This window comes from Trichechus manatus, unplaced genomic scaffold (genome assembly GCF_000243295.1).
Source record: "Trichechus manatus latirostris isolate Lorelei unplaced genomic scaffold, TriManLat1.0 scaffold00341, whole genome shotgun sequence".
NCBI lineage: Eukaryota > Metazoa > Chordata > Mammalia > Sirenia > Trichechidae > Trichechus > Trichechus manatus.
In genome coordinates, this window is record NW_004444277.1 from 457,834 (window position 1) to 468,949 (window position 11,116).

The window sequence follows — 11,116 nt, forward strand, 5'->3', positions numbered from 1 at the left end:
CAGCATAGAGGCCTGTGGGGGCTGCAGTTGTCAATAGTGCAGCCATGTTTAAATGGCATATATCCCCACATTGTCTCACTTTTTATTTGGGTTATTTGCTTCCTCTCTTGTTTTTCTTTTGTCAGTTTGGCCAGTGGTTTCTGAATTTTGTTAGTCTTTTCAAAGAACCAACTTTTGGTCTTGTTGATTCTTTGTATTGTTTTTCTGTTTTCTTTTCCATTTATTTTTGCTCTAATCTTTATTATTTTCTTTCTTCTGGTGCCTGTGGGCTTCTTTTGCTGTTCTCTTTCTATTTGTTCGAGTTGTGGGCTAGTTAACATTTTCATTTTGGCCCATTCTTCTTTTTTAATGTGTGCATTTACTGTTTAAATTGACATCTGAGCACTGCCTTTGCTGTGTACCAAAGGTTTTGGTAAGATGTGTTTTCATTCTCCTTTGCTAGGAATGTTTTGAATCCCTCTTTGATTTCTTCTATTACTGTTGTTTCTAAGCAAGTGTTATTAGGTTTCCATGTATTTGATTTTTTTTCTTTGCTCTTCCTGTTATTTATTTCTACTTTTATGATGTTGTGATCAGAGAGAATGCTTTGTATTATTTCGATGTTTTGAATTTTATTGAGGGTTGCTTTGTGGCCTAAAATGTGGTATATTCTGGAGAATGTTCCATGTGCATTGGAAAGGAATTCATACTTGCTGCTGTTGGGAAGAGTTCTCTATATATGTCTGTGAGATCAAGTTGGTTGATTTTGGCCTTTAGATCTTCTGTATCTTTGTTGAATTTCTTTCTAGATGTCTGTCCTTTACTGAGAGTGGTGTGTTGAAGTCTCCCACTATTATTGTGGAACTGTCTATTTATCTTATCAGTGCTGATAGAGTTTGTTTTATGTAATTTAGAGCCCTGTCGTTGGGTGAGTAGATATTTATTAAGGTTATGTCTTCTTGGTGGAGTGTCCCTTTAATCATTATATAATGTCCTTCCTTGTCTTTTATGGTAGATTTTGCTTTAAAATCTATTTTATCTGTGAATAGTATTGCCACTCTTGTCCTTTTTTGATTAGTTTTTGCTTGATATATATTTTCCATTCTTTAATTTTTAATATATTTATGTTTTTGTGTATAAGGTGTGTCTCTTGTAGACAGTATATTGATGGGTCATGTGTTTTTTTTAATCCATTATACAACTCTATGTCTCTTACAGGTGCATTTAAGCCATTTACATTCAGTGTGATTATAGTATGAGTTTATTGCTGTCATATTGTTGTGCTTTTTTGTGTGGTTCTGATGTTTTCTTTGTTCCTCTTACTTTCCTGTGCTGAGTTCCTTTTGTTTGTGGATTTTCTTTTCATTTCTTTCATTATTATAGATTTTGTGTTTACTGAGTCTTTATGTTTTTCTTCTTTTTTTATTGTGATGAGTAGGTTTGTTAATGTTCTTGGTGGTTACCTTGAAATTTACCATTATCTTCCTAAGTTTGAACCAGTCTTTTATTACTTAAAATCACTTCCATTTAAAAGTTCTATATCTACACCATTTATTTCCTCTTTTATTGTTTTGACATTGTTGTCATTTACAGATTGACGTCTCTGTTTCCCTGTTTTAAGTCTTAGTTTTTTGTTTTTTATTACTGAGAGTTCTTTACCCAGGTTGGTATCTGGCTGATGCTGTCCCATGTCCTAGACTCAGCTGTTGTATGATGTTGTCAGTTCTGTAACCAAAGAACTCCCTTTAATATTTCTTGTAAGTTTGTTTTTGTAAATACATTCCCTTAATTTCTGTTTATCTGGAAATGTCCTAATTTAGCCTTTGTATTTGAGAGAGAGTTTTGCAGGATATATTATTCTTGATTGGCAGTTTTTTATTTCAAGATTTTATATATGTTGTCCCATTACCTCTTACCTACATAGTTTCTGTGGAGTAATTAGAGTTTAATCTTATTGTTTCCTGTTTCTAAGTGACTTAATTTTTCTTGAGCTGCTCTCAGAATTCTTTCTTTGTATTTAGTTTTGGCAAGTGTGATTATGATATGTCGTGGTGACTTTCTTTTGAGGTTTATCTTTTATGGGGTTCATTGAGCTTCTTGGATGGTCATCTTTTCATCTTTCATGATCTTTGAGAAGTTTTCTGCCAGCAAATCTTCAACAATCTTCTCTGTGTTTTCAATATTATCCTCCTGTCTGGAACTCAAATCACACACAAATTTTTGCTCTTGATTGTGTCCCACGTAATTCTCAGGTTTTCTTCATTCTTTTCTCTGATTTTTCCTCAAAGTGGTATCCATGGATTTTTCTTCAATCTCACTGATTCTGTCTTGCATTGTTTCAAATTTGTTCCTAAAACTTTCTATTGAGTTGTCCATTTCTGAAAGTTTGCTGTTTATTGTTTGGATTTCTAGTTGCTGTTTTGTATGATTTCTAGCTGCTTATTTATTTTGATGTTTTGTTCTTGTATTATTTTCCTGAATTCTTCTATTGCTTTGTCTATGTTTTCCTTGATGTTGGCTATGTTTTTGTTGATTTTGTCTGTGTTTTCCATGATTTTGTCTGTTCCTTGGTTTTGTCTGTGTTTTCTTTGATGTCTTTCCTAATCTCTTGGAGAGCCCTAAATATTGGTTTTTTTTAATTCCATATCATAGTTCCAGTGCCTTTTCTTTTACTGGAAGGTCATCTGATTTTTTATTTTGGTCACTTGCTGGAGCCGTCTTGTCCTGCTTTTTTACATGTTTTGATATTGTCTGCCGTCTACAAAACATTAAGGTATTATTTTCTTTATTTATTGATTGTTCATTTGCTTCATCCTGATTCTTTGTTTTGTTTTGATTTGTCAGTGCAGGCAGGCCAGGTGTGCCTTGCCACTTGCTTGTCTGTGGGCATGATAGCTTTCATCACCTTGTGCAGATGAACAGGGCAAAAGCAGGCAGGGTGAACCCACCTCACTTTACACTTTTTTGGTGAGGTAGCCGAAGTCACACTGGGAGGGCACTGTCTGCTTTATGATGTTGGTCCAGTGGTGTGGGAGAATTCACAGCCCCTTGCCAGATAGGCAGGGGTGTTGGATGGAGAGTGATACAGGATCACTTCCTACCATTCAGCAACTTCTTGAGTGGTGAGCGGTGAGGGGCACTGGGGACAGTCTAGCCACGGTGGCATGGCAGGGGACGCCAGTAAGGGGGGTGGCAACATGCATGGTTAGGTGGGCAGGAATAAAATAAAAGAGAGAGAACTAAAGAAAAAAAAGATAGCCAGTGGGTGGGGCCTGGGCAGACCTGGGGGCCAATGGTAAAGGGGGGAGGTGGCATATGGGGCTACATGGGAGTTAAAAATAAAAGAAAGAAAAAGAAAAATAATAATATAAATGTTGGCACAGTGAGGGCCAGTGGGTGGGAGCAGAGTGGACCTGGGGCAGTGATGGGCCAGTGTGCTGGTGGCACTCTATCTGCCACAGCATGGTGGCAGCTGGCAGGAAGGTGGGGAAGTGACATAAGGGGCTAGGTGGCAGGGAGAAAGAAAAGTAAAAAAGGAAAAAAATGGCAGCACAGCGGGGTACAGTGAGTTGGGCCTGGATGGACCTGGGGTCCAGTGGAAAGGGAAGGGAGATGGCTTACGGGACTAGGTGGCAGGGGGAAAAAAAAGAAAGAAAAAACGAATGGTGCTGCAATGGGAGCTGGTGCATGGGGGAGGGGCAGACACGGGTTGGCGATGGGGTGGTGGTCCTCTAGCTTCAGTGGCACATTGGGGGCTAGTCGGAAAGGAGGTGGCATACAGGGCTAGGTGGGAAGGAGCAAGAAAAGCAAAAGGGAGGAAAAAGTGGCAACATCATAGGGGTTAGCCAGTGGCAGTGGGGTGGACCCAGGGGCTGGTGGGAAGGTGGGGGAGGTGACATACCGGGCTACTTGGGAGGCAAAAAGAAAAGAAATAAAAAATATAAAGAAAAAACAAAAGAAAAAAATGGTGGCATGATGGGGGCTGCAGGTGAGGCTGGGACAGACCCAGGTAGCAGTGGGCCAGTGTGCCAATGGCTCTTTAGTGGTGGTGTGCTACAGAGTCTGGCAGGAAGGGGAGGAGGTGGTGTACAAGGCTAGGTGGGAAGGAGAAAGAAAATGAAGAAAGAGAAAAAAGAAAAAAACTGTCTGTGTGGTGTGGGCCAGCAAATGGGGGAAGGGTGGACCCAAGTGCCAGGAAGGGAAAGGAAGTGACTTATGGGGCTAGGTGGGACAGAGAAAGAAAAGGAAGAAGAGAAAGTAAAAAAAGAAAAAAAAATGGTGGCATAGCAGGTAGGTAGGGGCGGGGCGAACCTGGGGTACTGGTGGGCCAGTGGCTCTCTAGCCTCAGGAGCATGGCATGGTCTGGAGGGAAGGGGGGAGGTGGCATATGGGGCTAGGTGGGAGTAAGAAAGAAAAGGAGGAAAGTGAAAAAAGAGAAAAAATTAAAAAATGGCATGGCAGGAGATGGCAGGTGGAGTGGGATGGCCCCAGGTGGCAGTGGGCCAGTGGCTCTCTAGCTGAGGGGCTTAGTGTGGCCCATTGGGAAGGGGTGGAGATGGCATAGGCGGCTAGATGGGAGGGAGAAAGAAAAGGAAGAAAGGGGAAAAAATGGCCTGGTGGGAGCTGGTCGGTGGATGTGGGGAGGACCTGGGCTGCAGCGAGCTGGTGGCTCTCTAGCCAAGCGGCACAGCATGGCCCGTCAGGAAAGGATTGATGTGGCTTATGGGGCAGAAGGGTGAGTGGTAGAAAAGCATATTTCTCTGGTTACTGAGAACTCTGTCTCCTGTTGGGAGCTCCCTGAAGTTGCCTTCCTATACTCCCTGTCCAGGGTCCTTGCTGGCTGTGCTCCAAGTTGGCCATGCTGTGCCATGTTAGTTGGCAGGGCACCGCCACTCAGCATCTCTCCTCGTTCTCTGTTTTCGTCAGTTTCTTCTTCCATTCACTGTTTGATCTAGCTCTTTATCCCTTCAATTGATGCTTAGGGTTCCAGCATTGATATTTGTATCTATTTTACTTAGTATTTCAGGTCTTTGCTGCAGAGGTATGGCATGATATGCCTGTCTACAGCACCATGTTGGCTCCACCAACCCTTGATTCTGGTTTTGGATTCACAGGTATATACATATGGTCAAAACTCAACAAAGTCTACACTTTATACAGTTCGCTGTCTGTCAATTATACATCAATAAAGTTCAATAATAATAACAAAGCTCAATCATTATTGATTGAATGAAAACTTAACTCATACCCTAGGACAGTTGTTCCCCAGAAACTCTACCTCAAATGTACATATTCTGTTCCACATTTCACAACCTAGAAACCAGATCCTTGAATGTTCACTCTCTTGAGGTTCTAGGAGGAGTTTTAAGAAACTCGGCTGCTTCCGCCACCCTTATCTTTTGTATTGAAGACCCAACAGTCACTCCAAATCTTGATATAAATTTATGTACAAGTAAAGGCTTTTTAGACAAGCAGGTCTGATATGGCCAAGACTAGGCAATAATAAACACCCTTGATTTTTGGTAGACAAAAAAGGGACTGAAACTGTTGGCTTCAGGCAGGAACCAATGCTCCAGCTCACAAAGGCTAGAGACACTATGGGACTTGGATGAAAGTTCCTGTGGTGAGGAAGACCTATGTTGGACATTATAAGTGTTGTTAGGTGCCGTCGAGTCCGTTCCTACTGATATAGACCCTGTGTACAACAGAATGAAACACTGCCCAGTCCTGGGCAATCCTTACAATTGTTGTTATGCTTGAGCCCATTGTTGCAGCCACTGTGTCAATCCATCTTGTTGAGGATCTTCCTCTTTTTCACTGGCCCTCTACTTTACCAAGCATGATGTCCTTCTCCAGGTACTGATCCCTCCTGATAACACGTCCGCAGTATGTGAGACATAGTCTCGGCACCCTTGCTTCCAAGGAGCATTCTGGTTGTACTTCTTCCAAGACAGATTTGTTCGCTCTTTTGGCAGTCTGTGGTATATTCAATATTCTTCGCCAACACCACAATTCAAAGGCTTCAATTCTTCGATCTTCCTTATTCATTGTCCAGCTTTTGCATGCATATGAGGCGATTGAAAAATACCATGGCTTGGGTCAGGCACACCTTAGTCTTCAAGGTGACATCTTTGCTTTTCAACACTTGGAAGAGGTCTTTTGCAGCAGATTTGCCCAATAAAATGCGTCTTTTGATTTTTTGACTGCTGCTTTCATGGGTGTTGACTGTGGATCCAAGTAAAATGAAATCCTTGACAACTTCAATCTTTCCTCCATTTATTTATCATGATGTTGCTTATTACTCCAGTTGTGAGGATTTTTGTTTTCTTTATGTTGACGTGTAAACCATACTGAAGGCTGTAGTCTTTGATCTTCGTCAGTAAGTGCTTCAAGTCCTCTTCACTTTCAGCAAGAAAGGTTGTGTCATCTGCATAACGCAGATTGTTGATGAGTCTTCCTCCAATCCTGATGCTGTAGTCTTCTTCATATAGTCCAGCTTCCTGGATTATTTGCTTAGCATACACATTGAATAGGTATGGTGAAAAGATACAACCCTGATGCACACCTTTCCTGACTTTAAACCACACAGTACCACCTTGTTCTGTTCAAACGACTGCCTCTTGATCTATGTACAGATTCCTCATTAGCACAATTAAGTCTTATGGAATTCTCATTCTTCTCAATATTATCCATAATTTGTTATGATCCACACAGTCGAATGTCTTTGCATAGTCAATAAAACACAGGTAAACATCTTTTTGGTATTTTCTGCTTTCAGCCAGGATTCATCTGACATCAGCAACGATATCCCTGGTTCCACGTCCTCTTCTGAATCGAGCTTGAATTTCTGGCAGTTCCCTGTCAATATACTGCTACAGTCGCTTTTGAATGATCTTCAGCACAATTTTACTTGTGTGTAATATTAATGATATTGTTCGATAATTTCCTCATTCAATTGGATCACCTTTCTTGGGAATAGGCATAAATACGGATCTCTTCCAGTCAGCTGGCCAGGTAGCTGTCTTCCAAATTTCTTGGCATAGAGAAGTGAGCACTTCCAGTGCTACATTAGTTTGTTGAAACATCTCAATTGGTATTCCGTCAAATTCTGGAGCCTTGTTTTTCACCAATGCCTTCACTGCAGCTTGGACTTCTTCCTTCAGTACCTTCAGTTCCTGATCATATGCTACCTCCTGAAATGGTTGAATGTCGACAAATTCTTTTTGGTATAGTGACACTATTCCTTCCATCTTCTTTTGATGCTTCCTGCATGGTTTAATATTTTCCCTGTAGAATCTTTCAATATTGCAACTCAAGGCTGGAATTTTTTCTTCAGTTTTTTCAGCTTCAGAAATGCTGAGTGTGTTCTTCCCTTTTGGTTTTCTATCTCCAGGTCTTTGCACACTTCATTATAATACTTTACTTTGTCTCCTCGAGTCACCCATTGAAATATTCTGTTCAGCTCTTTTACTTCATTATTTCTTCCTTTTGTTTTAGCTACTCGATGTTCAAGAGAAAGTTTCAGAGTCTCTTCTGACATCCATTTTGGTCTTTTCTTTATTTCCTGTCTTTTTAATGACCTCTTGCTTTCTTCATGTATGATGTCCTTAATGTCATTCCACAACTCGTCTGGTCTTCAGTCATTAGTGTTCAACATAACAAAGCTATTCTTGAGATGGTCTCTAAATTCAGGTGGGATATACTCAAGATCGTACTTTGGCTCTTGTGGACTTGTTTTAATTATCTTCAGCTTCCACTTGAACTTGCATATGAGAAATTGATGGTCTTTTCTGCATTCAGCCCCTGGCCTTGTTCTAACTGATGATATTGAGCTTTTCCGTCGTCTCTTTCCACAGATGAAGTCGATTTGATTCTTGTGTATTCCATCTGGCGAGGTCCAAGTGTATAGTCACCATTTATGTTGGTGAAAAAAGGTATTTGCAATGAAGAAGTCGTTGATCTTGAAAAATTCTATTGTGCAATCTCCGGCATCGTTTCTATCACCAAGGCCATCTTTTCCAACTACCAATCCGTCTTCTTTGTTTCCAACTTTCGCATTCCAATCACCAGTAATTATCAATGCATCCTGATTGCATGTTCAATCAATTTCAGACTGCAGAAGTTGATAAAAACTCCAATTTCTTCATCTTTGGCCTTAGTGGTTGGTGAGTAAATTTGAATAATAGTTGTATTAACTGGTCTTCCTTGTAGGCATATGGATATTATCCTATCACTGACAACGTTGTACTTTAGAATGGTTCTTGAAATGTTCTTTTTGACAATGAATGCAATGCCATTCCTCTACAAGTTGTCATTCCTGGCATAGTAGAATGATGATCTGATTCAAAATGGCCAATGCCAATCCATTTCAGCTCACAAATGCCTAGGATATCGATCTTAATGAGTTCCATTTTGTTTTTGATTATTTCCAATTTTCCTAGATTCATAATTCGTACAGTCCATGTTCCGATTATCAATGGATATTTGCAGCTGTTTCTTCTCATTTTGAGTGGTGCCACATCAGCAAATGAAGGTCTCGAAAGCTTGACTCCATCTACTTTATTAAGATAGACTCTACTTTGAGGAGACAACCCTTCCCCAGTCATATTTTGAGTACCTTTCAACCTGAGGGGCTCATCATTTGGCACTATATCAGACAAAGTTCCGCTGCTACTCATAAGGTTTTCACTGGCTAATTCTTTTCAGAAGTAGGCTGCCAAGTCCTTCTTCTTTGTCTGTCTTTAGTTTGGAAGCTCAGCTGAAACCTGTCTGCCATGGGTGACCCTGCTGGTATTTGAATACCTGTGGCATAGCTTCCAGCATCACAGCAACACACAAGCCCCCAAAGTACAACAAACTGGCAGATGCATGGGGGGAAGTTATGAGTAGGAAGTGATAAGAATTCATGTGACACTGAAAGAATGAAATTTATTACATACAACACTTCTATATTCTAAAGAGGAGGGAGATAAATAAGGATCCTTCATGTGCTGAGCTGGGTGATGAGTGTGAGTATTCAGTCATAAGAAACTGATAGAGTTACATGGATCCACATAGAAAAGAAATTTGGAGCGAAGAAGACTGTCAGGAAGGGCAAGAGTTGATGTCTTTCCATTTTGTGAGGCTGCAGGGAAGGGACGCAAGATTGTCTAAGGAAGAGAGTTTGATGAGGACTCACTGTGCAGTATGCTGGAGAACCTCCTCCTTTGTTCTCATGAAGTCATCAAGAAAATGTACATTGACTATTTTTGTAATTAGATTTATCTTCGGTTAGGGGATAGGGTATGGAGTTCAGGGTCTGCACTCAAAGTTTAGGCAAGAGCAAACGTGGCCCTAAATGTCTCAATCATATTTTGCTGACAGTAAGTTAGCTGTAGTTATCGAAAATTATTTCAGTATAAGTTGAGCGGACCAGATCAATCTGTTGTTGTTAGCTGCCATTGAGTCAGCTCTGACTCATGGCAACCTTATGTATAACAGAATGAAATGTTGCCCTGTCCTGTTCCAACTCCATGATCTTTGATATGTATGAGCCAATTGTTGAGGCTATTGTGTCAATCCATCTCATTTAGTGTTTCCTTCGTTCTCGCCGAACCTCCACTTTACCAAACATGATGTCCTTCTCTAGCCATTGGTCTTTCCTGATGACGGTATCCAAAGTAGCAAGACGAAGTCTGGCCATCCTCACATTTAAGCAGCATTCCAGTTGTATTTCTTATAAGACTGTTTTGTTTGTTCTTCTAGCAGTCCAAGGTATATTGAATATTCTTCATCAACACCACAATTTAAATGCATCAATTCTTCCTCTGTCTTCTTTTTTTGTTGTCCAGCTTTCACATGCACAGGAGCCGCTTGTAAAGACCATGGCTTGGGTCTGGCACACCTTAGTCGTCAAAGTGAGTGACATCTTTGCTTTTTAACACTTTGAAGAGGCCTTTTGCAGTGGATTTGCCCAATGCTGTATGTTGTGTGATTTCTTGACTGCTGCTTCCATGGGCGAAGATTGTTGATCCAAGTAGAATGAAATCTTGACGACTTCATTTTTTTCTCTATGATGCACAAGCACATCTGCAGCAGGTTCTCCAGTCTGCTTCAGAGAGATTCATGTATTAAAATAATGGATGGATTTTGACAGGTGCCTGGTGCTTCCCACTCCTGCCCTGTTCTTGCTCCTCTGTCCTGTGTCTTTGATCGTTTGCCCTACAGACTTGAGACTCTCTCAACAAGGGCCCGTTCTCAATCATAGAGAAGTTAATATTCTCTTGCAGATGTTGTTTTCCATTTATGTGGTCTGTTCAGGGGTTCTCACTGTTTCATCTGTTTTCTAGTTCCAAAAGTTGTTCACATTATATTTTTTCTGATGTCCTTCTCTTCCACTGTATGAAGTTTTCCCTCCCCTCTCCACTTACTTCATTTTAGAGTGTTCTTTTTGGTGAGGGAACAATGCTTTCCTATTCATTTTTCCAGGAATGATCAGAATTTCATTGATGCATTTTTTAATGTTGCACTATCCTTTCATTTCTGGAATAAACCCTTTTTGATTGTGTTTCTTTATAAAACATTGCTTAGCTCAGTTAGTAATATTTTATTTAAATTGTTTGCATCTATAATTACAATAGATACTAAAATTTTCCATGCTAATATAATCTTTTTCTATTTTTTGTTATCCAATTTTACTAGTCTCATAATTAATGACATTTTTATCTTGTTGATTTTATTTTTTAAATTTTTTTTATTGTACTTTAGGAGATAGTTTCTCATTAAAAAGTCAGTACACATATTGTTTTATGACATTGGTTAACAAACCCACGACATGTCAACACTCTCCCTTCTCGACCTTGGAGGACCTTTTTTTTTTTTGGTGAAAATATATATAGCCAAAGATACACCATTTCAGAAATTTCTACATGTACAATTTCAGTGACATTGATTATATTCTTCCAGTTGTGCTGCTATTCTCAATATCCTTTTCCAAATTATTCGGTCACCATTATCTTCACCTCACAGGCCCCTTGGTTTCCCATCAAACCTTTTGAGTTGCTGTTGTCAATTTGATCTCACATAGATAATTCTTTTTTTTTTTTTTTGTACTTTAGATGAACATTTACAGAACAAATAGTTTCTCATTAAACAGTTA

At 40.0% G+C, this 11,116-nt stretch overlaps 1 protein-coding gene across 1 annotated transcript in view; it reads left to right on the forward strand.

Moving 5' to 3' along the window:
* The first annotated feature begins 4,613 nt into the window (after positions 1–4,613).
* LOC101343677 (nuclear RNA export factor 2-like) overlaps positions 4,614–11,116 on the forward strand; it is a 56,645-nt gene continuing 50,142 nt past the window's right edge. The window contains 1 exon segment of the mRNA XM_012559864.1: positions 4,614–4,714. Within this exon segment, the coding sequence (XP_012415318.1) occupies positions 4,614–4,714 (101 nt within the window).